The sequence below is a fragment of the Grampus griseus genome, assembly GCF_964374135.1.
Source record: "Grampus griseus genome assembly, chromosome: 18".
Lineage (NCBI taxonomy): Eukaryota > Metazoa > Chordata > Mammalia > Artiodactyla > Delphinidae > Grampus > Grampus griseus.
The window spans coordinates 3192258-3218125 of NC_139012.1; the positions used below are offsets into that span (position 1 = coordinate 3192258).

The window sequence follows — 25868 nt, forward strand, 5'->3', positions numbered from 1 at the left end:
ACCTTTTACTTGTTCTCATGTAGCCTCTTTCTTTCTTCTAATTGCAAACAGAATTTTAACCAGAAGATAGTTCCATGTAACCAAGATGAAGTTCAGCTTTTGTTTTCTTATTATATCTTCATATCACCTTTTCCTGGAATTTTCCTAAATGTTATCTAATGTGATATGGGATACTTTGTGAAAGTTCCTGGGCTTAAAGATGAAAATCACTTTCTCTACCATATATTATTAATTAGAAGAGGTTAAAATAGCAACATTAGGAACCAAAATACAGCATTAAGAAAATTAAGAAAAATGCCAGATGACGGTTGTAATAACATATAACAATTTTTGTTTCCGAATTATATGTGACAATATTGTAATGAAAGAAATTTCTCAAACGTAAATCATTTATTATTTAGATAGAAAACCAAAGGGGCAAAAACCTATGTTCTAGATAATTCCTAAAATGTTTGATGCTTAAATGAATACTTAACATATGTTTAATAATTTGATATTTCCTGATTTTCATATTTTAAATTGAGAAAGATAAAAATTCACCTGCATAATAAAGGATAAGCCTACTTTTCTATCATTCTATAACTGAAAAATAATGTAACTTTAAACAATGTTGCTCATTGACAATCTGCATATTAATTTCCTTTAAACTGATACCATGAGGGATACGGTTACCATTTTGAAACTGGAATCCACTTTTAGTGTGCAGAAGTTTTAAAATCAGAGACACACTTGCCAAAATAAAAACAGAATAATAAAGTCTCAAAATACCAAATATATTTCATTTTCTGTGTGCTGTTTAACAGCAGAGAAAAGTATGGCTTTTTAATCCTTACTACTAACTACCTAAAAAGACATTCTTATAGGATCAAATGTCATTTCAAGAAATTTTCAATATGTAATTCTAATCTTTTTTCTCTCTTCTAGCAAGACGATAGGCTGACATTTTAATGAAGAACTAACAAACGTGAAAATGCAGGCTGATGTGTGCGCTCCCAGCAGGGATTCTTAGAATGTGTTTATCTGAACTGAAATCTCCGTTTAACATTTAACAGTCAGTGGGGAATGGCGATAGTGGCATCTGCTTTAATTTCACAAGTTGTTGCTCTAATTATTTTCTTGTGAACCTCAGGAATCCCTCTTGCCTCAAGTTACTTCAGTTTAGTTAATATCATTTGTGTTCTAAGTGTGTTAAACAAGGCAAAAAGTAGCATACACATATAAATAGCTCATCATTCTTAAACATTGTATGTGGGTTCATAGTTCAAGTTACTAAAGATAACCCAGAATGGGAATTAAAGATCTAGCTGGACGCTCACTTGTGTCAGAATCATATGTTTATAATGTTGGCATTATGGGAGAATGATGTATTTTATTATATTACATTGATACCTATTATAATAATATATCAATATGTTATTAATTATTATAATATAGTTATAACTATAATAATTATAATATATTAATTAATAACATAATAATATATATTACATTATTTGATTTGATACTCACAGATTGGTGGGAATCAAATGCTGTAACATGTAAATACACTGATAAACCACTCTAGTTAGTTGTTATTATTATTATTATTATTGCTATTGGGTTTTTTTTTTTCCTCTTTCATCCAGGATAAAGGTAACTGAAGAACAAATTTGGGGACTTCCTTGGTGGCGCAGTGGTTAAGAATCTGCTTGCCACTGCAGGGGACACGGGTTCGACCCCCGGTCCAGGAAGATCCCACACGTCGCCGAGTAACTAAGCCCGTGCACCACAACTAATGAGCCTGTGCTCTAGAGCCCACGTGCCACAACTACTGAAGCCCGCGCACCTAGAGCCCGCGCTCCACAACAAGAGAAGCCACCGCAATGAGACACCTGGGCGCTGCAATGAAGAGCAGCCCCCGCTCACCGCAACTAGAGAAAGCCCGCGTGCAGCAATGAAGACCCAACGTAGCCAAAAAAAAAAAAAAAGAACAAATTTGGTAGCAAATAAATCCCATCTTCTGATCCCTTCACCTTATTTGGGTAACTTAGCTCAAATACCATCACTAACTTGACTATCTCTGTCATTGGCATTGCCTAAAAACTGAGACTAGAGCAATTATGAAAGATGGTATAATTTATACATTTAGCTTTGATAAATAAGCCATGAGTTCATAAGTTCAAATTAATCAGAAAGATGGCCACGGTTGACACTTCACTGCTATTTGTCATTTATAGCTTTTAAAATGTTCTTATTTATAGTTTTTAAAATATATTTTCTTTCCTCCATACTTTTCAAATTTTGCTTTTCACTATCTCTCAAGATGACTTTGGCTTATTCTAAAAAAAAAAAAAAAAAATTGAGACTGATAGGTCGGTTCAGTGGAGAAAACAACCAAAAGTTTGTATCCCTATTGTAACCCTTAGGTTTGCTCCAGGAAATGGTCGAGAATAAGCTTGTTTAGATTCTTGTTTTTAAATTGTTGGCTAAGTAGTTTTCTAAAATCTTAAATGGACATTGGTATACATTTTTTATACAACAGCTGTTCTTGGTAACTAAAGATGCAAATTGAGATTTAAAGAATATTAGAAAATGTGACCATGTTAGCTTGATACCCAATCCAAAAAAAAAAAACAATTCTTAAACTTACTAATATACTCATCCCTCATTTGTCATCTGACTTTGCCCTTAGTTCACTTGTTGATATTTCTTTGTTTTATCTCCAACAGTTTCTATTGATTTATTTAAAGATTTGTGCAGAGCAAGTGTAGGTGAGGTTGCAACCAGCTTTCTACAAAAGCAGGGACCACTCTGGCTGTGACAAGTCGCTTGGGAGCTGGTCCTGCCTTGGGAAGAAGCGTTGCCAGTTGGTGGCAGCATTCACAAGAGCGGGTCACATTTCCTCTCTTATCTTTAGGTTGGATTTCAAAACAACTCTAGAAAACAGACTGAAAGGCAAGCCTAGAAACAGCACGTGAACGACTGCAGAAAAGTGGAAGGTTTCTGACTACAGCCCAAAACACCAGAGCATTTGGCGAAAAGCGAGGCAGCCGTGTCCTATTTGTGTCCTGAGCAGTTTGCAAAAACAGGGCGAAAGCTTGTTCCCAGAACTGACAGTGGGATCAATGAACTCGGGTTGATCTTTCCCCTTCCTTAACATTTGCGCTCTGTTCAAGGGCACTCCCAGCGGGCCTCACTGCTCATCCCCCCTCCCTTCCCAGAAAATATAGCCGTGTCACTTTAAAGCCCCCCCCCTTTTTTTTAATGTCATCTGCTCATGAACGACACATTGAGAAGCAGACACTTTTGTTCTGCTCTGACAGGAAAAACCAAACAAACACAATAAACAACGCTTTAACTCTGCAGCCAGAACATTGCAAAGCATCAGTTTAGTCAAGCAAAATGTTAGTATATTGTATTTCAGGGCCAAGAATTCCAAGGAAGAGGGATGTTTTAAGAAGGAACAGGTTTTTTGTTTGATTTTTTTTTAATGATTCAGTAATTTTATATAGCCATTAATGTGAAATTTTTATTTCAATCATGGGAAGTCTTTAGGGAAAAAAAAAGTTCTGTTTGGTTTTTAATCTAGAAATATATTCTCGAAATTTAAACACAACAAAATTCAGGGGTTAATGAATAAGAATTTTAAGTCACTGACAGCAGTCACTATGTAATTGGTTGTTTATGTGTTAATATTTCTTCAACACAATTCTATTTAAAATAAAAATGTTTTTAATATTGGATTAGCCTATCCTGGTGCCTACTACTTAAATGAGCATTTTTCTAAACAGTATTAATTCAATTCATACACTTTTCAGAATAATTCTTAAGTGTTAGTTTGCTCTAGCATATATGTGCATGAGAAATCATTTATTTTAGAAAATCCCTCTTCCCCAAATGAATATTTAAGGAAAGGACTATTTAAAATATATCAGGATTTTTAATGAGCGAAAGAAATAGTGAAGTGGAAAGCCTTTACAACTTCCGAGAAACCGATACAATCTATGAACAAATCCTGCTTTTTCAAACATTTGCAAAGCCACCCGTTGACAGTGAATGATCCAAACAGCAGTTACATTCCTTCATGTAAATCATTCTGTTGCACAGCACTGGAATGTTACAAAATCCTTGTGAAATTTCAGTTGAAACATATTAGCAAATATATTCGTGAGAGAAAAAAACTAGCTGCGAAAGTGTAGGAAGTCCCCATATGAATCCTAGATGAGGAAAAGTCTGTCCTCAGGGTTCATTCATCACAGAAAGGGAAATGTGTTAAATGAGCAACTGTTATACATTATTTAACACAGCAAAATTGATGAAATGTTGCCACTCTTTTTAAAGACTACAATGTAAACCTCTGATGTTAAAATTTCTATTCCTAAAATACATTTTATTTATTTATTTATTTTTACACGGTATATCTTAATTTAATTTTATTTTTTTAACATCTTTATTGGAGTATGATTGCTTTACAATGGTGTGTTAGTTTCTGCTTTATAACAAAGTGAATCAGCTGTACCTATACATATGTTCCCATATCTCTTCCCTCTTGTGTCTCCCTCCCACCCTCCCTATCCCACCCCTCTAGGTGGTCACAAAGCACGGAGGTGACCTCCCTGTGCTATGTGGCTAAAATACATTTTAAAACCGGTCATGTAATATTCCACTTAGTGATCTGCTTACTCAGTCAGATAAGAGTTCATCCAGACCAAAAATACTGTCAAACAGCTACAGGGTTAAGAATTAAAAAAACCAAAAATACAAAAAAAACCCCTCTCATGTTATCTACTTTTCTCCTGTTACAGATGCTTCCTTATATGAAACAGAGAAGAAAATTAATGATGGTCACTATTATTGTTACTGTTATTTGTGTTATGGATTTATGGTACGTATTTAATGTCTACACTTTTGTGAAATTGACTACTTTATGAAAGGTAATTAAATTATTCCAGAAAGGACTTTTGGTTTTAGTAAAAGAATCCTTGTGTAAGATTCTACGTTAAAAAACAAAACAAAACAACAAAACCAAACAAACAAAAATCCCTCCTTGTTTAAAGATATGGCCATTTTGCTATCCATGAAAGGAAAGAGAATTTCTGATGAAAGCTTTCGGACCATGAGAAAAAATTTCATCCAGGCTCTTGCTGGCAACAGGCCACACAGCAGCACCCAGCCCTGCGCAGAGAGCAGGTTGCCAGATGTTATTTAGCTGACTTTTGCTGGAAAAGTATGGGAGAGCAGTTGGAAAATCACAAGGTGTCACACAAGCTTTAAATAAATAAATAGCTTATTTGGCAATGGAAAGGGAGAAAGGCAACCAGTTCCTTCGCTGAGGAAGAAGACTGGGATGCTTCTAATTACAGAGCTCCTTTCTGCTGGTTTCATGGACTGACTTCTTAATGAGAATGGAAACTGTGCTCCCACACTTGTAGTGAGAGGTTCTAGGACTTCAGAATGACAAGTAGTTTTGCTGTAGCTTTGTGATCTTATAGTACGAGAACGCCACTGAGAGAGGAGATCATTCTTCACCCTGCCTTGTCTGCCCCTAATCAGTGACTGAGGCAGTACTACATGGGGAAAGTGTCAACTGCCAAAGGAGAGCTTCTGACACCTTTACTTGAAACTGGCATTGAACATTGTAATCCCTCTAAGGGGAAAAAAACAAACAAATCCAAGATGGACTTGTTAACATCTGAAGGGCACAGCAAAGAAGTATTCAACGAATATTTGAAAACTTAATTTTGTATGAAAAGCCAAAATCAAAAAGAAAAGGTACTTTCTCAGAAGACATTATTATGGCGTGATGCTGAAAACAGGTTGCCCCATGATCATACTATGCCCATTAGGGTTACTGAACATACAGGCAGCGCTGCTTTACTGTAACTCATCACAAAGCCAATAAAATTGGGCCACATTTTCTTCAAGCTCCCAGATAAGAACCCCTTCATCTCTCAATCTCTTTTTTTTTTTTGAGTTCCTAAGAATTTTATTTTTCAAAGTGTCAAGGAAGAAGAAAACATGAATGGATATTAACTACTTAGCAGATTGCTAGGAAACATGTTACCATAAAAGGGGCAGCAAGATCTAAAAAGAATAAAAAACCGAAGCACAATGTCCATAATGGTGGTGCCCCCAACACATACACAATCACACACACACACACACACACACACACAAATGTATATACACACCCAGGCCCACACATAGAAATACACATGCACACTTAAAAGGGCACTCCCAGAGGTATTACTTTTTAAAGCATGGTTTAAAATGAAGGATCAACTTTACATACACCTCTTTTTTTTTTTTTGCGGTACGCGGGCCTCTCACTGTCGTGGCCTCTCCCGCTGCGGGGCACAGGCTCCGGACGCGCAGGCCCAGCGGCCATGGCTCACGGGCCCAGCCGCTCCGCGGCATGTGGGATCCTCCCGGACCGGGGCACGAACCCGTGTCCCCTGCATGGGCAGGCGGACTCTCAACCACTGCGTCACCAGGAAAACCCTACATACACCTCTTTGAGGCAAATTCTATGATGATTTTTGTGACATTGATTATTCTTATGTTTGTTACTCATCAATAATCATAACGTGTATACACAACAAACAAAACTACTATGATCTTTCTGTAAGTAAGGATCTCTTGGCCCATAAAATTAGCAGAATTTTTAGGTCACAGTTTTACAAACAGGTTAAAATATATATCACCCTTTCTAATATTATAATCTTGTTACTTTTCTTAAATTTAAGACTTTATTATATTTAAAATAAAGACTTTTATAAAGTACAGAGGACATTCAAAGGCAAACTTCCAGGACTTAATAAAAAAATAACCAACATCATTGTTCCAAATCATTTCGTGAAGACACACAATTGAAAAAAACAAAAAACGAAAAAACAAAGACACAAGCTTGCTTTTAGCCTTCGTGGTTTCTGCAGGATCCGGAGCCTGCTCTGATCTGAACTCGGGGACTCCCACCCTCACCAGTAGCCCTCACTGTCATTTAGGAGACGCGATTGTATGGTGGGTCCTTATTTGTGATCGACTTTGAAAGTCACAGAAGGCACACAGATGTAAAAATTCGAAGCATCCATGGGCGCCTTCCACGCAGCGGCCGCTGCCGGCTAAGGGCGCGCGGGTCTGGAACCGCCCACTCCCGCGCCTCCGCGCGTGGGGCGGAGGGTCTAGCAGGAGGAGGGCACCCGCCGCGGGGACCCGGCTCACAGGGCTGTGTGCTCGCTGGAGCGCGCCCCCTTCCCAGCACTAAGGAAACTGCAGTTTTCTACGCCTGCTCGTCCTCCTCTTTCTCCTATTACATCCAACAGACGATTTCAACTTCCCGAGACCCTGACAAGTGAATGGCGCTGATGACGCCCCGGAAAGAGCCCACGACCCGGTGCGAGGGAAGGGCGCCCCTGAGCGGGTGGGACCCCGGGAGCACCCCGGCTCTCCTTCCAGGAAGGGGCACGAAACTGCTATGGATCCAGAGCTCACTGGTGCTAACGTGATGCTCGTAAACAAGCCGCGGGCCGGGCACCCGGGAACCACCCAGGAACCACCCAGGAGCAAACCCGCCCAGCCGGGCGGGCGCGCGTCCACCCCAAGCCGGGGCGCCGGATCCGCAAGCCAAAGTGTGTGCTGAGGGGAGGGGGATTCCGAGAGGGCGGCCAAGTTCACTGCCCCTATCTTGGGCCCCGCTAGTGGGGCGGCGGCGAGGCGATGCGGGGCCCGAGTGCGGTGCCACCGTCCCCTCCCACGCACCGAACCCTGGCAGGCGGTGTCGGCCCTTGATCTCCGCCGGCCCCCGCCCCCTGCAGTCCCAATTCCTCCCCCCTCACCGCCCACCCCAGTCCCCTCCCTGGCGGAAGCTCCCAGCCCAATTAATTGAGTCAAAGGCGGGAGGGCAGGGCCCTCCGCGCGTCGGCCGCCGGCCCCCGCCCCTCCCGCGCGCCCCTTTTCCCGCCCTGGGTGGCATCTCCTCCGCCGGCATCCACAACGAGCCTCTGATTAATGAGGCCCGAGCCGGCCCCCACCCGACCCGGGCCCTGGCCTCCGCGGGAGGGGGAGGGGACGGCGGGAAACGCGGCCCCGGGAGAAAGGGGGGCGGGGCGGGGTGCGCGGCCCGCCCCGCCCCCCCCGCGCCCCGCGCCTATTGGCCGTGCGAGCCGTCCGTCGCGGAGCGCGGCGCCAATGCGGGCGGCGGGGCGGGGCGGGCCGCGCCGTGTGTGCCTGCGTAACGCCGAGTCACATGTTGTTTTGCTCTTCTTAGTTCAGTCACTCGGTGCGCGATGTGTTACTCACTGTGCGGCGGGGACCGCGAAGAGCCCGGGTCGCCGTTGGCAGCACCAGCAGCAGCAGCCCCGGCGGCGGCGGCGCGGACCCCGAGTACCGGGGCACACCCCGGCACCCCGGAGCGCGGCGCGGCGGCGGGACCCGTGCGGCCGGGCGCGCCTTAGGCTCGGCCCCGAGGCTCGGGGACCCCCGACTCTCGGCCCAGCCCGCGAGCCCCAGGCGCCGCCCGAGAGCCCGGGAGGCAGCGGCCGCTGCCGCCGCCGCCGCCCGCGCGGGGCATCCTCTGGGGCCCCGGAGCGCGGAGGGCGCTGCGCCACCGCGCGGTGCCGGCCCCCCGCCCTCCACCCGGCGGGCCTCCCCGAACCTTCCCCACCTCCTGGGCCCGAGGGACGCGGGCTCCGGCGGGCGAGCAGGGGGGGAGGGAGCCGCCCGCGCCCCCTCCGCTCCCCCCGGCTCCTCCACGCCGGGCCGGGCGGCGCGGCCTGAAGCGCCGGTGATGGCGAGCCCGCCGATGAACGGGCGCCCCGGGCCGGCGGGTGGCGACGGCCCCAACCTCAACCTCAACCACAACAACAACAACAACAACAGCGGCGTGCGCAAGTGCGGCTACCTGCGCAAGCAGAAGCACGGCCACAAGCGCTTCTTCGTGCTGCGCGGACCCGGAGCGGGCGGCGACGAGGCGGCGGCGGCGGCGGCGACAGCGGGCGGGGGGCCGGCGCCGCAGCCGCCGCGGCTCGAGTACTACGAGAGCGAGAAGAAGTGGCGGAGCAAAGCGGGCGCCCCGAAGCGGGTCATCGCGCTCGACTGCTGCCTGAACATCAACAAGCGCGCCGACGCCAAGCACAAGTACCTGATCGCCCTCTACACCAAGGACGAGTACTTCGCAGTGGCGGCCGAGAACGAGCAGGAGCAGGAGGGCTGGTACCGCGCGCTCACCGACCTGGTCAGCGAGGGCCGAGCGAGCGCCGGCGACGCGCCCCCCGCCGCCGCCGCCGCCCCCTCCGCGTCCTGCAGCGCCTCCCTGCCCGGCGCCCTGGGCGGCTCGGCCGGCGCCGCCGTCGCCGCCGCCGCCGCGGCCGATGACAGCTACGGGCTGGTGGCGCCCGCCACGGCCGCCTACCGTGAGGTGTGGCAGGTGAACCTGAAGCCCAAAGGCCTGGGCCAGAGCAAGAACCTGACGGGCGTGTACCGCCTGTGCCTGTCGGCGCGCACCATCGGCTTCGTGAAGCTCAACTGCGAGCAGCCGTCGGTGACGCTGCAGCTGATGAACATTCGCCGCTGCGGCCACTCGGACAGCTTCTTCTTCATCGAGGTGGGCCGCTCGGCCGTGACGGGCCCCGGTGAGTTGTGGATGCAGGCAGACGACTCGGTGGTGGCGCAGAACATCCACGAGACCATCCTGGAGGCCATGAAGGCGCTCAAGGAGCTCTTCGAGTTCCGGCCGCGCAGCAAGAGCCAGTCGTCCGGCTCGTCGGCCACGCACCCCATCAGCGTCCCCGGCGCGCGTCGCCACCACCACCTGGTCAACCTGCCCCCCAGCCAGACGGGCCTGGTGCGCCGCTCGCGCACCGACAGCTTGGCCGCCACACCGCCGGCCGCCAAGTGCAGCTCGTGCCGGGTGCGCACGGCCAGCGAGGGCGACGGCGGCGTGGCGGCGGGGGCCGGGGCGGCGGGCGGCAGGCCGGTGTCGGTGGCGGGGAGCCCCCTGAGCCCGGGGCCGGTGCGCGCGCCCCTGAGCCGCTCGCACACCCTGAGCGGCGGCTGCGGCGGCCGCGCGAGCAAGGTGACGCTGGCGCCGGCAGGGGGCGCCCTGCAGCACAGCCGCTCCATGTCCATGCCCGTGGCGCACTCGCCCCCGGCGGCCGCCACCAGCCCCGGCAGCCTGTCGTCCAGCAGCGGGCACGGCTCGGGCTCCTACCCGCCGCCCCCGGGCCCGCACCCGCACATGCAGCACCCCCTGCACCCCCAGCGACCCTCCAGCGGCAGCGCCTCGGCCTCGGGCTCCCCCAGCGATCCTGGCTTCATGTCCCTGGACGAGTACGGCTCGAGCCCTGGGGACCTGAGAGCCTTCTGCAGTCTCAGGAGCAACACGCCCGAGTCCATCGCCGAGACGCCCCCGGCCAGGGACGGCAGCGGGGGCGAGCTGTACGGGTACATGACCATGGACCGGCCCCTGAGCCACTGCGGCCGACCCTACCGCAGAGTCTCCGGGGACGGGGCCCAGGACTTGGACAGGGGGCTGAGGAAGAGGACCTACTCCCTGACCACGCCTGCCCGGCAGCGGCCAGTGCCCCAGCCCTCCTCCGCGTCCCTGGATGAATACACCCTGATGCGGGCCACCTTCTCCGGCAGCTCAGGCCGCCTCTGCCCGTCGTGCCCCGCGTCCTCCCCCAAAGTGGCCTACCACCCCTACCCCGAGGACTACGGCGACATCGAGATCGGGTCGCACAGGAGCTCCAGCAGTAACCTGGGCACGGACGACGGCTACATGCCCATGACCCCCGGCGTGGCCCTCGCGGGCGGCGGCGGGAGCTGCAAGAGCGACGACTACATGCCCATGAGCCCCACCAGCGTGTCCGCCCCGAAGCAGATCCTGCAGCCGCGCGCGGCCGTCGCGGCCTTGCCCCCCACGGGAGCCGCGGGGCCCACGCCCGCGTCTGCCGCCAGCAGGGCCTTCCCGGGGAGCGGGGGCGGCTACAAGACCAGCTCCCCGGCCGAGAGCTCCCCGGAGGACAGCGGGTACATGCGCATGTGGTGCGGAGGCTCCAAGCTGTCCGTGGAGAGCGCCGCCGACGGCAGGCTGCTTCCAAACGGGGACTACCTCAACATGTCCCCCGGCGACGCGGGAGCCTCGGGCACCCCGCCCGACTTCTTCTCGGCCGCCCTGCACGCCGGCGGCGGCGGGGAGATGCTCCGGGGCGTCCCCGGCTACTGCTACAGCTCCCTGCCGCGCTCTTACAAGGCCGCCTACACCTGCAACGGGGACAACGACCAGTACGTGCTCATGAGCTCCCCCGTGGGGCGCATCCTGGAGGAGGAGCGGCTGGAGTCGACGGCCGGCCCGGGGTCCACGCAGCCAGCCGGCTCCTTCGCGGCCGGGGCAGGGGGCGGCGGCGGCCACCCGCAGCCACCCCACCAGGCGGTGCCTTCGCCCGGGAGGCCCGGTGGCAGCGGCAGCGGCCGCCTGGAGGGCTTCCTGGGCCAGCGCTGCCGGGCCACGCGGCCCACGCGCCTGTCCCTGGAGGGGCTGCAGACCCTGCCCCGCATGCACGAGTACCCCCTGCCGCCCGAGCCCAAGAGCCCGGGCGAGTACATCAACATCGACTTCGGCGAGGCGGGCGCGCGCCTGTCGCCGCCCGCTCCCCCGCTGCTGGCCTCGGCCGCCTCGTCGTCGTCGCTGCTGTCCGCCGGCAGCCCGGCCTCATCGCTGGGCTCGGGCACCCCGGGCACGAGCGGCGACAGCCGGCAGCGCTCCCCGCTCTCCGACTACATGAACCTCGACTTCAGCTCGCCCAAGTCGCCCCAGCCGGGCGGCCAGACCGGGGACCCCGTGGGCTCTCTGGACGCCCTCCTGTCCCCCGAGGCCTCCGCGTACCCGCCGCTGCCCCCGCGCCCCGCCGCCCCCTCCTCGGCCCTGCAGCCGGCGCCCCCGCCGCCCCCGCCCGGAGAGCTGTACCGCCTGCCTCCGGCACCACCCTCCCAGGGTCCTGGCGCGGCCTCCTCTCCATCCTCGGGGGCGGGCGACAGCGGCGACTACACCGAGATGGCCTTCGGCGTGGCTGCCACGCCGCCGCAACCGATCGCCGCGCCCCCGAAGCCCGACGGGGCCCGCGTGAGCAGCCCCGTGTCCGGCCTGAAGAGGCTAAGCCTCATGGACCAGGTGTCGGGGGTCGAGGCCTTCCTGCAAGCCAGCCAGCCCCCAGACCCGCACCGCGGGGCCAAGGTCATCCGTGCGGACCCGCAAGGGGGCCGCCGCCGCCACAGCTCGGAGACCTTCTCCTCGACCACCACTGTGACCCCCGTGTCCCCGTCCTTCGCCCACAACCCCAAGCGCCACAACTCGGCCTCGGTGGAGAACGTGTCTCTCAGGAAAAGCGGCGAAGGGGGCGGCGGCAGCGTCCTGGGTGGCGGTGACGAGCCCCCCACGTCCCCCCGCCAGTTGCCACCGCCGCAACACCCGCAGGCGCGGCCCTGGACGCCGAGCCAGCCCGGGGGCTTGGTCGGCTGCCCCGGGGGCAGTGGCTCGCCGATGCGCCGGGAGACTTCTGCTGGCTTCCAGAACGGCCTCAACTACATCGCCATCGACGTGAGGGACGAGCCGGGGCTGTCGCCGTCCCCGCAGCAGCCTCAGCAGCATCCTCAGACGGGAGACAAGAGCGCCTGGAGCCGGACCCGGAGCCTCGGGGGCCTCATCGGCGCGGTAGGGGCCGGCAGCACCGGCGGGGTGTGTGTGGGGCCCGGCCCTGGCGCCCTGCCCTCCGCCAGCACCTACGCCAGCCTCGACTTCTTGACGCATCACCTGAAAGAGGCCACGGTCGTGAAAGGTGAGACCCCTGCGGCTGGTGGAAGAAGGGTGGGCACGCGAGGGCGTCCGTGGCTCAAGCCTCTTCCCTTCTTTGGTACCTCGACCTAAATGCCAGAGTGCGGGCGCAGGTTTCCTGTTCTGTTTCACTGTGGGGCCGATGTCAGCTCTCGAACCCCAGAGACCTTGCCAGGAGCACTCGGGTCATCTTTGAGTTGAGTGGGAATCTTTGGACTCGGGAGACTTTTGATTTGTTTTCTTGGGCCCAGACTCCCCGTCTTCCCATGAGCACACCTGGCGGGTGCCCCCAGGTCAGCCCCCCGGGGGGAGGCAGGCGGCAGAGGGGGTCTTCTCCATCTGAGAGGCGGGAAACTGGTGCCGGGAGGGGACTTGAAGTTCCGGTAGCTCCCAGGCCGCAGCCTTCACCTTTCTCTTTGTTTTCCTGGAGCCAGGCCCGGCTGACTGTCGCCGAGCCTCAGAGTTTATAAAACACGGGCCCAAAAGTTGTTTAGGAAACGCACATCCATTTTGGTGACTGCTGCAGGGAACAGCGAACCATTTCAAGTTTACACGCAGCCTGTGGGAGCTTTTCCACCAGAGACGTTCCTTTGCTCCGAGCAAGCTGAAATGGTGACGCTGCTTAAACACAGCTCAAAAGCAGTGGTTGTCCAACTCGAGCCCACCTGGGAGTCACCTGGAGAGTTTGCTGAGCCCCGGACGGCCGGGCTAGGTGAATCCCCGAGATTCCGGTGCAGTGGGTCTGGGATGCGGCTCCCAGTGTGCTTCTTCTAAGAAGCCCCCAGGTTGTACTGGTGCTGCCAGTTTGGGGACCATGGCTGGGAGCACCTGACCCAGTTAGACCGCCTGAGTAGGCTTGAGAAATGGCCTATGGGGGCAGCCCAGGCGCAGTCATGTGAAGCGGCCAGTGGGCGGGGCCCAGGCCCCCAGCATTTTTCGGCCGCCCAGGTGATGTGAATCTGGGCTTCAGAGGAGACAGTGAAAGACGACCATGCTGGTCTTCTCAGGAACCATTGGATGGGATGGTGTCCAGTATTGTTCTTTGCAGTCTCATCACAGATCCAAAAGGAGAGAGGTGTGCTTGCCTTGCACCTGCAGGTGCGTCCTGACTGTCTCAGAGGTTCTGACTGTCTCAAACTTTGAATGATGCGGTGGAGGAGAGGTGGGGGGGGCGGGGGGGCTCAAGAGAGTTTCTTCTTTAATTTTGTAGCCGCTTCTGTGCAGCGTTGTCAGGAAGATAGAGGCTTTATGGGAACCGCAGAACACAGAGCAGCGAACACGTCTTAGATGCTGGCCCGAGGTCAGCAGTCTGCAAGGGTTACAGGGTGACGACTGAGGTAGCTTGGGGATCCGTACACCTTTTTTTCTAAACGTGAACAGAGCCCTCTAATGCCATCTGAATCCAGCATGTGTTTTCTAGTATCCACGGGATTTAAAGTTATAGCTGTAGAGTGGATACCCTGGAAATCCAATATAACGGAGGAAACGCTACCTGCTTTTTTATTAAAATTGTGGAACACGAGATAAAAAGAGTCACGGAGAGCTATCAGAGTGTGGTGGTTCAGCATCTAACGAAGCCCCCTGGGAGTTGTCAGGATGTGTCCCATAAACGATGCTCAGCGGAAGGTCACTTTGCTTGGAGTTAACTGAAGCCCTACAGGTGCATCTGAAAAATTGTGCGTGTGTCTGGGACTTGCAGGGTGATTAGCTGCCGTCCAAGATGCACACCAGCGTAGCTAGACTTGAGTGGAGGAGAAATCTGTACACACAGGAATGGGTATAAGCCATCGTGAGCACGAAAGTACATTTTGCTGAAATCTGATTCTAATCAGAAAAACAGCCTGAGAACACAACACCTCTCACTGCTTCTGGTGGAGTAGGCGGGAAAAACCTGGACTGGATTGAGGAGGGCCCTGGGAGGCGTTTCTTGCAGTCACAGGGCGAACGAGCTGGAGCGCGCACCTCCAGGCCTGAAAGGATTCAAGGCCTTTCCGATAAAGTAGATACTTTCAGAAACGTGATTCACGTCTAATATGATACCCTTTTCAGATGAGGGAAAATGTTAAACCGCAAGAGATAAGTTTATGAGAGGCCTGATTTGGCCTGTTTTGTTTCAGATTTCCCACCAGTATAAAATTCCTTACAACCTATAGGATTCAGGATTCTGAAATCAAAACAGCAGTTTGTATGTTCGGTGGTGGCTGAACAAAGATGAGAGATCGCTTTGCTGGTTGTCCAGAGTCTCTGTGGGCGTTAATGTAAACACTCTCTTAAGAAGGAAAAAAGCCTATTTTTAAGCAAAATGGATAACTACAATTGGTCCATTGTGCCCAAACCACATTTTTTTTTTTTTTTTGGAAAAAAGGACTACATGCTAAATGGATTTCTAGTAAACTAATTTGAGCACAGAGAACAGTAGGGTAGGGAAGACGGGCATCTCATCTTAATTAACGGGGAAACTAAATTGCATTTTGTGGAGCCAGAAAGGGACTGTGGAGAAACCCAGAACGAACATCCACTTTTACTGAACTCACGTTTACGCGTAGACATTTGTCTGTGATGCTGATAGATAAAAAGTGCACAGGAGATAAGTGTTGTTTGAGAGCACGGTTTATGGAAGGAAGACTTGCAAAGCATTTCTTTGAAGAGAAAATGGAAAATGAACTTCCTGAGTCATTGGGTGTGCTGCCCTGACTCTCGGAAGTGGCCGTGTTTCCACATCCAGCTCCTTGGGTTCCGCGTGGAAAAACTTCACGAGTTATGCTGAAGTGGAACCATTCGGGGTCCCTTGGGGGGCTAGCGTTTGGTATTTGGAGAGGTGGTGACAAAGAGGTAAGGTCCCAGCAGTGTCTGATGGTTGTTTCCAATAGAATTGGGGATGGCGGTGGGGTTTCAGTGGTGGAGCCAATTCAAAAGTTAGCACGCCTTAGATTGACACAGATGGGTGTGCATGTATCTGTAGGTCCTGCAGAGCAGGTACAAATTTACCTCGAAACTATGCACCTTACTTGGGAGCCGGGAGAAGGTTACCTATCCTTTGTTTTGTGGGTGTGTATGGGAACAAATACAACCAATGTTTAGAGTATTGTTGTTTGGGAACTGAAACTATGCTACTGGAGTCACTGTGCTTTAAAGCCACTTTTTAAAATGAACTTTATATATTTGGTCGTTAGGGTTATAGATCGGTGTATACCATAAACTGTGCTATTTTGCTATTTCTCTTTAGTGGGGTTTTTGTTCTAGAATTGGTTTATCTGTAGGTACAAGGCAGATCAGATAAGAATTACCCCGAAAGCATCTGTATTTAAATTTGTTCCATAAAAGGACTGTTTATTCACCTCCCACAGTGAAAGAATCCAGGGATGAGAGAGCAACACAATTGTTTCTGAAGGGGCAGCAGAGTCACAAGGCACGTTTAAAAGTATTGTCTGTTGAAGTCTTAAAGCAAGGGGCTTGAATATTTTTAGAACTCCAAGGAGATGACTTGACAAACCACACACGCTTTATTTTTCCTGTCGTGCAAGCTTTTCTGCTTTGGTTGGCTAGCTCTTGTCATAATAAGGTAATCCGTGCCCTGTTCCCACCCTGTTCCCAGGAACAGACAACTAAGGTGCTAATGAAAACACACACAGGCTTTCCTGAATGAAAGTCACATGACTTGTTCTAGTTCCTTTATTGAAAGAGAAACCTTTACCAAAATAGTACTTCGGAGCAGGAAGCAGGGTGTGTGGAACACTAGCCCAGGAATCAGGAAGCCAGGTGTCTAGTTGCCGTGCTGCGTGAGTCACGTGCAAGAGAGGAAAGCCATTTAATCCCTCTTTCTCACTTTCTCTGTCTGTAGAATGGGGTCCTTATAACCCTCTCCTCCTGTGCTCAGGGCCCCTGGGAGGCCCAGGAGGTTGTCAACATCCGGAGCGGTTCAGCTCCTCTAAAGAAGCGTGTTAAAAAATCCAGCGATGCTACCGATGTTTATGTACAGGAAAGGCACTTCTGTAAACGGGTGTTCTTAAATTAAAAACCGGGATGCTCAAAGTTGTCTGAACGTGGGGCCGGTACCTTCCTAAGAAATTCAGGCCTTCTCTGTTTTGGTGGCTGGTTTTACTCCAGTCTCCGAGAACCATTGTTTTTTCCCCCCTCTTTGTTTCACTTGAGATTTTTCTTTTCCTAGATAATTATCAATTGTCATGAAGTAGTGTTTTAAATTACAGAGTAAAATAACGATTAAGGAAAAGAGCATTCCGATCCTGAAACTACATCAGGACCGTACTTTCTGATGACCTTTTGCGAGGTGCTTGTAAGAGATAGTGTCAAGATGAAAAACGTGTAACTGGAATATAGGTTTTTTAAAATTGACAGTATTGCTCCTAATATGGGGTGCCTTATGAGAAAAGCAGAACCCTTAAACTGTGAGTTGCTGAATCGGCCATTGTTTGGCCTGGGGCTTCAGTCTTCAGGGTTGATTTAATGAGGGTGATCACTCCTGCCCTGTTTTGATTTGACTGGTTGTCAAACTGGGTAGGAAAACCTCCAGCGTTTCTTTTGTTCTTCCACAGGCCCACTAACCCCCAGAAGAGGAATTTTCATAGGTAATTAATGCTTTATTTTCTTTAGAACTCTTAGTATTAAAATGAATCTCTTTCTGAAAAGAACTTGCGAAAGTTTCAGGACCAGCACGGGGATAATGGGTTTTCTGTTAAAATTCCCACTAATGCGTTTTCTGTAGCAGCACAGTCCCAAGAGCCGGTTAACTTTTGGTATCAGATTTGGCAAGTAGAGAGGGTTTTTTGTTTTGTTTTTTTGGGTAGCACGGAATCAGGTGTTCCCATTTCACCTCAGAAACTTAAGGGAAAATGTACCTTGACTCCTTTATCTGCTTTGCCAAGTACACCAAGTTGGGGAAGCTCGGAGGGAAGGGGACCAACGTGCCCTTCCCCACAGCCCGGTCTTCACTGGGGCTCCTGTGATAGGTGCATCCTCTGCAGACTTTATCTGCTGCAGACATGAGCAGAATGCACGTTTCCGTACAAGTTGGGCAAGGCCTTTGAATGCTGGCATTCTTCTCCACCAAACGGAATTTTCTGAACCTCCAAGATCAGCGGGTATAAGCATGTTATCGATCAGGTGGTAGGTTTTATGAGAATAGCCACATTTCAATGGGAAGATTCTTTCTGTGTTCGTTTCATTAATTTGAACGTATTCTTCAAGGTGGCAGTGCTTATTCTGAATCACTCCAGGTCGATTATCGTAGACAGAGTTCAGCGGTAGATTTTTTCTGAAGAGAACTGGTGAAGTCATCACTCAAGATGGAGGAAATGCTGAGGCTGATAATTGCTCCTGATGATTCCATTTCTTTCTAGATGTGGCTGCAGAGACTTCCATGAACTGTGCACTGAAATAACGGGCACAGAAGAAAGTGTGAACAGAGCTGGAGTCTATGTTGGGCACTAGCATTTTGCTCTGTGGGTGCGAATAATACAAGATACTTCTGTGCTTGGCCGTCTCATTTAATTGAATTCATTGCATCAGAACTGAATTCATTGCATTCTGCTGAAATGGAATTGGGTTAAGACTTACAGGCTGCATTTTTACAAATGATACAGTGGTTAAGTTAGCGGCTCTCGATGTCTTTTCTATTGGACTAGGAAATGTTAACTTTGTATCAGGTCGCTTTTACCTGTCCAGAGACTTTGTGAAAGTTCATCAGGCAAACGTGTCTTCAGACTTGGCCCAGTTTTCTTATGCCATAGGTGATGTTTATGCCCAGAGATGCGATTTGCTTCTGGTGCTTTTACTGAATTTGGAATATTTGGTCAAATATTGTGATCCATGATAGACCTTAAAGATGAATGATTACGTGTACGGCATTTTGTAAATACTGGGCTTTTTAGTATCAGTTTTAAAGAGTACCAAATTTGGGGGAAATAAATAATTACTCTTTTGGGGTGATGTGTGTGTGTGTGTGTACATGTGTGTAGCTTCATAATATCGCATCCAGTTGTGCTCCCAGAGGCTGGCTCTGGATATTATTTTCATAATTGAAGCTCCAATACTGAATGATAATGTGTTCTCTAATCGCGTTAAAACTTTATAACCTTAAGTATAACTATAGTTTTACTGTTACTTTAATCTATCCATATGGTACTGTTAGTACAGCTGCTTGAGTGAGTTACTATGGTAGAGTACTAAATTTCAATCTTTCCAATGTGAAAAAAAATAGGTATTCTGATAGAGTTCATTATATTAGTGATTTTAATGATTACCTTAAAATCCATATGTATAGCTCAGGAATGACTTACACTTTTGCATAGAATCAGTGCATAATCTTTACTATTTATGAATGCAACACAGTGCTTTCTCTATGCAAATTCAAAAGTACTTACTTAAATCCACCCATCTTTTGCCTCCAAATTATAAGTGTAACTAACGATCCCCAAAACTCCGTGGGCAGTGAATGATTTTGAAAGAATGCTGCTGAAGTCGATGAGATGATGAAAACGTAACCCTTGTTCTGATCAATATGGAAAGATAATTGCATCCCCCTCTCCCCTTTCAATCAAAAGAAGTGTTTAAAATCCAAAAAGTATTTTTTTTTTCACTTTATAGCGTTCAGACATTTTCATACATAAAGTCTCACGTAATACTCCAAAAGCCCTGTGTCATAGGAGGGCCGCCTGGATCTCCATTTTTGGAACGAGGAACCTGCAACTTAGAGAGTCCCAGTGACTTGCCTGGGAATCCCTGAGACAGAAAAGGGTAGTGATGGGTTGAACCACACGAAGACGCTGTTGTACCAGTACTCTTTATTTTATATCCCATCTTATCCAAGTCCTACACACTGTCTACTTCGGAAGCTCCTATACAATAGTGACCTTGGGATTTTACTGTAGATCGGCCTTAGGCAGCTTTCAAGTGAACAGCTGGGTTTTTATTTCACTTGGTGGCAGTAACTTAATTTCTCTCTCTTTTCTTCCACACGTTATTCATTCAGAGTGAGATGGGGACAGCTAAAAGCAGGAAGACTGAACAATAAAGGAAAGCTCTGTCATTTTTTAAAAATGTATTTTTTATTTTATTTTCTAATTTTTATTGTAGTACAGTTGATTTACAAGGTCATGTTAGTTTCAGAAAGCTCTCCTTTTTTTTTGTTTTTGGTTTTTTTGGATGGGGACCACTTTTAAAGTCTTTATTGACTTTGTTGCAATATCGCTTCTGTTTTATGTTTGGGTTTTTTGGCCGCGAGGCGTGTGGGATCTTAGCTCCCTGACCAGGAATCGTACCCGCACCCCCTGCATTGGAAGGCAAAATCTCAACCACTGGACCACCAGGGAAGTCCTCCTCATTTTTAAAACTGTTTTCCACACCTGCCAGTTGGAAGAGCTCAGGATTCGACATTGTTTTCAAAGCTCTTGTGATGTTGGTGAATTTTAGAGCTGAATCAAAATGTTGGTTGGTCGTCTCTTCTGGGGCCTCTCAGGCTCTCTTCCTGGACTTCCAGTGGTCTGCAGAGTTGGAAAACTTACATTCCTCCAGCTGTCTTTGTTTTAGTAAAGCAAACTGTAGATTGTACTTGATAAGCTACCCCCCCACCCCCCACAACACTAAATGCTTGAAAACTCTCTCCACACAGAGTGGTGACAGGAAAAAAAATACAAGGTCATTTTGAGGGAGAGGAGTTGAGAACCATCCGTCTAATGTAACTCATTTTAAGGTTGTGAAAACAGAGTCCGAGGGAGGTCGTGCGTCTTTTCCAAGGTCACTGATTTAATCAGTGGGTAGAGATGTTAGTAAACATTATCAGGAAAGAATAGGTTTGCTCTGTCTCTGTGGGCCTTTGTGTGGAGATGAATGCCTTTCTCCTAGGATATGGCCTGTTCCCTCTAGAATGATTTATTGTTTGTAGAAGTGCTATTTGTTTTTTGATTTGGGAGCCTTGCAGGAAATGGCTTCATGCATATACTACAAGGTATGCTGGTGGACAGAACTAGAGGAAAGCAGACACTTGAATAAGGAAGAATGCTGTAAGTTAGAGAAGTAGGCTGCTGATGCCCATGTGGGCAGTGTTCTCTAATGTGGCAGAAGGGTGAAGGCCTGGCAGACATTCAAGATCATGTGCTTACTTGTGTTTAAAAATAAAAAAAAGAGAAGAGGAAGAAAGAAAATTCTTGGGATAATTCAAAGCGAAAGGCCTCTGTGATCTGGGAAAATGTAAGTCCTTTTTCTTTATCAGTGGGTCATCCTGGGGCCCTGATCTGACATCTAATGGGGCTGTGTTTTCATTCATTCCTTGAGGGGTCCTTAAGATGCATTTCTTCTCTAAGTGAAATATCCTATACTCGTCATTATGAATAAGGCCATTAGCAGTCTCCTAAGAAACTGTTTCATGATGAGTCATCACTCTATTTGATGATGAGTCTATTTGAAAACGAACAATTTTAGAATTTGCCTAAGGACCCATGAATAATCAGTGGTTGCTAGGTGGTGATCTTCTGGGGAGTGGATTATCTCACCGGTGCCCTTCTTGTTTTTAAGATCTTTTATTTTTTTCCGAGAAAAAACTTACTTAACTTCATTGTTATGGGATGAGAAATGGTTTTTCAGAAGGCACTGCCTTCCTAAGATGTGATTCTAACCCCCCTTTGAAAGGCATAAAAGAAGACATAAACAAACATAACAGCTCACACAACAGCTATCCATGTTTGAAAAACCGTGGTTGGGAATCTATAGCCTTGTGCTCTGGGGAGTGGTTCAGGGCTGTGTTTACACGAGCTGCCAGTCTCTCCAGCATCCGCAGAGAGAGCACTTCCTTCCTAGCAGACGGCCACACGCCTGCCATTAGAAGCCACGCGCACCAGTAATCCACCCAGCATCGCTGGCGGCCAGCGGCGCAGGATAACAAAACGGGAATGCTTGTCCCCCTGTCAGGAATGAATGGAGTGATGGAACTGCTTCTCAGGATAAGAAGAAAGCAAAGCTCAGAGGACCCTGTCAGGGGGCACTGGCTCTGTGGAGCACTTTCCCAGTTAGGTGGAAAGCGGACGAGAATAAAGACGCTGACGTGCTATGTGGGGAGTGTTTGTAAGTAAACCCGGTCGTCTTGCCCTGGGTGAGGTCTGGATCCCTTCTGTGAAAACTTGTCTTCCTCGGAGGACCTGGGACGGAGCTCTGGCTTCCCGGCCCCGTGCTAGTGATGGAAAGCAACTGAAAATAGAGGCTGAGCTCAGTGACCGTCTGATGCCCGTGGATGCCCAGGTCGTAGAAGCCTCCCCAACCTGTCATGTGAGTGACGCAGCCGTTTTCTGCCCTGCCAGGCCCGGCTCAGGCCCCCTGTGGTCCCCTGCTGCTTTCTTCCTGGAGGGCTTCCGGAGCCCAACGTGGGTGGATGAATGGATGGATGGATAGACGGAGGGACGGATGGATGGAGGGAATTGTTAGCTGGGGGAGAAGTTTTGGAAACAGGCCAGGACGTTCTTACTAAATTTAAAAACTGTGCATATAGTATTTTAGAAACTCCAGGCAGTAAGCAGGATTAAACAGGGCATGGACTAGAGGGTGCTGTGCACATTGATTTTGTTTGAAAATCAGAGATGGACGTACAGCCAGAGCTCCTGAAGTGCTAAGGCAACAAGAATTCCTAGAAAGGGAAAGTGGTCAGTTTCTTATACCACAGCCTGGATGCATTTTTTTAAAAGATAATTTGCTACCGTGATTTGTGGTGGTGTTATGCTTCTGTTTTATTCTTATATGATGCAGGTAATTTAAAAAATGTTTTCCAGCATGAAAGGGACCTAAACTAATACTTTTGGTATTATGCAAATGAAACAAAACAAATCCATGAGCTACTCATAAGCTCTTCCAGTTACATTTATATCAAATTTTTTAAACAAATCCTTGATCAAATATTTATATCAAATAAGTTTGGTGAAACTAATACAGAGAACTCTTCTTACTTCACCAATTAGACTCATAAGAAACGTACAGTTCAGCTGAAAATATTTAGATGCGTTTTCGCAAAATATCTTAGTTGCGAAACTGCAAAATCTGTATTTCTTCTTTCTTTAGAATATTATAAAACCAGAGTGGACATTTATCTCAGTCAGTTTCAGAAAACTCACTTTAACTGGTTGAATAAACAAAAAAAATTTCAACTTTTAATAATGAACCGTGTGGAAATGCTTGATATGAAATATTGACCCACTTCTATAAATACAAACATTCATGAATTTTGAAACAGTCTTTCGATTTTATTTATTTTGACAAGTTTTTGAAATGAACATTTTCTTTTCAAGTTGAAAGTTTGCAGTAGCTTCCAAACACTGATAGAATGACATTTCGGTGCGGAGGGTCAGAATCAAAACTAAAGACACAGTAGCACGGACAGATCTTAATTCCGTTTTCCTTCTTACTGTTATTTGTGGTTTAGCTTGTGGGTAGTGCTGGTTTATGAGTAGATTTAGTTCTCAATGAAATAAGCACCGCAGTAAAATACCCAAGTTTAACGCAAGTTAAACGCGTGGAGCGTTTAACTCGGTTCCTAGAATAACTCTGGGCGACAAGCACGCATCTTCACGAGTCTGGAGTCCGTGCCGTTCAGCTGGAATGTTCAGAATTCATCTCTGAATTTACTCTTGAGCCGTTCTTGGCCAAAGACACAGGATGGGCTGTCCCTGCTAGGACTGCAGGTGTCCTTGCTGGAAAAGTCTGGTGGAACCACTCAAACGTGTAGCGCCCCCAGTCCCCCACACACACTTGGGGTCCATCCAATGAAGTGGAATTTCCACATCAGTTTTCTCCTCCGAGAAACCACAGGTTTGATCTTGCTGGGCCCCGGCTCCGAGCTGTCAGCCTCTCTGAGCTCTGGGTAGCCTCGCCTCAGAACTCCCAGTATTTCTCTGTGTGCTCTGTCTTTGCTGTTAGCCTTTGGATTCCAGAAACTTCACGAGGTTAGTGGACTCCCTCTCCCGTTCCTTCTGAGGCTTCCCTGCTCACCCTCAGCTCTTGCCGAAGAAGGATGCTCACCTGTAGTCTGTGTGATGGGAAGCATCCGTAGCTGCAAAGCTGAGAAAACTCACACGTAAGATGTGCTCAGTGCTGCTGCCTGTCCGTGAGAAGTCAACATTTCGATTTTAGTTCGTTTTTTTCCTCATAAATGATCCACAGACATTTCATGTGATCACAGTTGTATTTATAGTGTAGGCTTCAAAATTGCTTAATTTTCAGACGTCCTATTAATTTCCAAGTAGAGTTCTGTTTTCTTAAGACACACCTGAAACCACGTGCAGGCAGCTCTGAGCCTTTTTAAAAAGTGTGTGTTTTATCTGTTTTTCCCCGAAAAAAGCCAACAAAGAAATGACAGGCACTTCCCTTAAGGGCCCCTTGGGAGGATAGAAAGGTGGCCTGTGGGGCGGGAGAGACAGAGGCGGGAAAGGTTAGATCTTCCTTCAGCTTTCAGATTTAACCAAATGGTTACGTTTTCTTATTTTTTCATTACAGAGATGCTAATTGTGACATGTTGCATACTTTAAAACTATTTCACCCATTTGAAAAATATTACAGTGCAGGCTAGAAAGAAAGAGGTTTGGCTTCCAAGCTAAAACAAACAAACAAAAAACAACCCAAAACCAGAAGTACCGAATCTTCAAACCTACCTTTGAAACCAAGGAAATAAACGTAATGTTGACATGTGTTCGGAGCATGAAGTAGTGTAGGTAGTAACAAGTGCTCCAGAAAACAAGGCAGGGAAGAGAGAGGGAGAAGGTGGAGAGGAAGCAAGTCCTGTAGGTATTTAGGGGGAGAGTCCATATGAGCAAAGGGAATGACTAACTGTGCAAAGGCCCTGGGGCAGAAAGTTGCTGGTGTGTCCCAGGATCAGAAGGAGACCCGTGTAGCTGACCAAGAGGGAGCAGAGAGAGAGCAGTAGGTGATGAGAAGGAACTAACAATGAACCGTGACGTGTAGAGCCTGGGCAACCGGTGTAAAGACTTTGTTCACGTTCAACAGCGAAGACGGAAAATATAGTTTCTTTGGAACAGTATGTGAAGTGTTTAAAAATTTTTCATATCATTTCGCCATAGCGTCTTTTTCCACTTAGTGTGGTATATGTCAGCTCCTGACTTTCTTTCTCAAAAATATGACGTAAAAGGTGAAAAGACCTAAAAGTTTCTGGGGGAAGGAATATGCTGAGATGTCATTGCACTGGGGAAGGCAGAGGGAAATTGTCACAAGATAAACAATGCCATCAAAGCACAAGTGTCTGGTCGTGGAATTACATGCTCGGTTACACAGACGTTATTTGTAAAGCACCTTATAACATGTCTAGATGGTGTCTCATCCTCAGAACCTCCAAGGAGGGAACGTTCTTGCCCTTACCCTTATTTTTTAAAGGAACCACCCGAGGGTGAAGGGGTCTAGCAGTGGACCTCAGGGGAGCCTCTGCCGGGCTGTAGGGAACGATGCTCTGGTCCGCTCGCTGCTTCCTGGTTCTGTGTCTTCTCAGAACCCCCAGTGGCTTCCTTTGAAAAACTGGGTCAGTTACTCCCAACTCCCCCTCCCCAGGGCATCCATCCGCACAGTGTGCTTTCCGGTAAGGCGCGTGAAATTCGGGCTCTGCAACAAACTGATTTTCTTCATCAGCTGATTGGGAAACTAAAATGATAGAAAAGTCATTATTCCTTGTATTTCATGGAGATTGGGCCTCAACGTGGAAGCACCGGTGGGGGTGAGCTTGGAGTTAAGGGGAGTAAGGCGTCCAGAACAGCTAGTACCGCGTGTGGATAAAGACCCTCCCCTTCTTCTAGCCTTTCTGTGGAGAAACCGCACCCTTCGTACGTGGACTTTGTGGCTATTTGTAGCTTATGTCACTTTAAGGACTTGACATGGGTTTAGGTCTACCTTCAGAACATAAGCTCGGTTTTACTTAATTTTTCTGAGATACGTAAAAAAGGGATGGCCTGCATGAAGTGTCTTAAAGCAGCTCATTCATTCGAACAAGAGAAAAATGACGATCCCATCCTAATTGTTTATTTCTACTGTGTTAGTAGTTGTTCCTTCTCGTAGGGGTTGC

The 25868-nt window shown here is 48.8% G+C and overlaps 1 protein-coding gene and 1 pseudogene across 3 annotated transcripts in view; both read left to right on the forward strand.

Moving 5' to 3' along the window:
* LOC309835737 (proteasome activator complex subunit 1-like) overlaps positions 1–8765 on the forward strand; it is a 34269-nt pseudogene extending 25504 nt beyond the window's left edge. The window contains exons 3-4 of the transcript in view: positions 8246–8411; positions 8488–8765. The product of the transcript in view is annotated as a proteasome activator complex subunit 1-like (transcript). The remainder of the gene's footprint in view (positions 1–8245; positions 8412–8487) is intronic.
* IRS2 (insulin receptor substrate 2) overlaps positions 8765–25868 on the forward strand; it is a gene marked incomplete at its 5' end in the record, with an annotated part of 29632 nt that continues 12528 nt past the window's right edge. Inside the window, 2 exons of one of the 2 annotated variants that reach the window (XM_082675900.1) lie at positions 8765–12812; positions 18166–18719. In XM_082675900.1, coding sequence (XP_082532026.1) covers positions 8765–12812; positions 18166–18206 — 4089 coding nt within the window. In that variant the 3' untranslated portion in view covers positions 18207–18719. Of the gene's footprint in view, positions 12813–18165; positions 18720–25868 lie in introns of those variants that run through there. The other variant, XM_082675901.1, reaches the window with a different exon arrangement.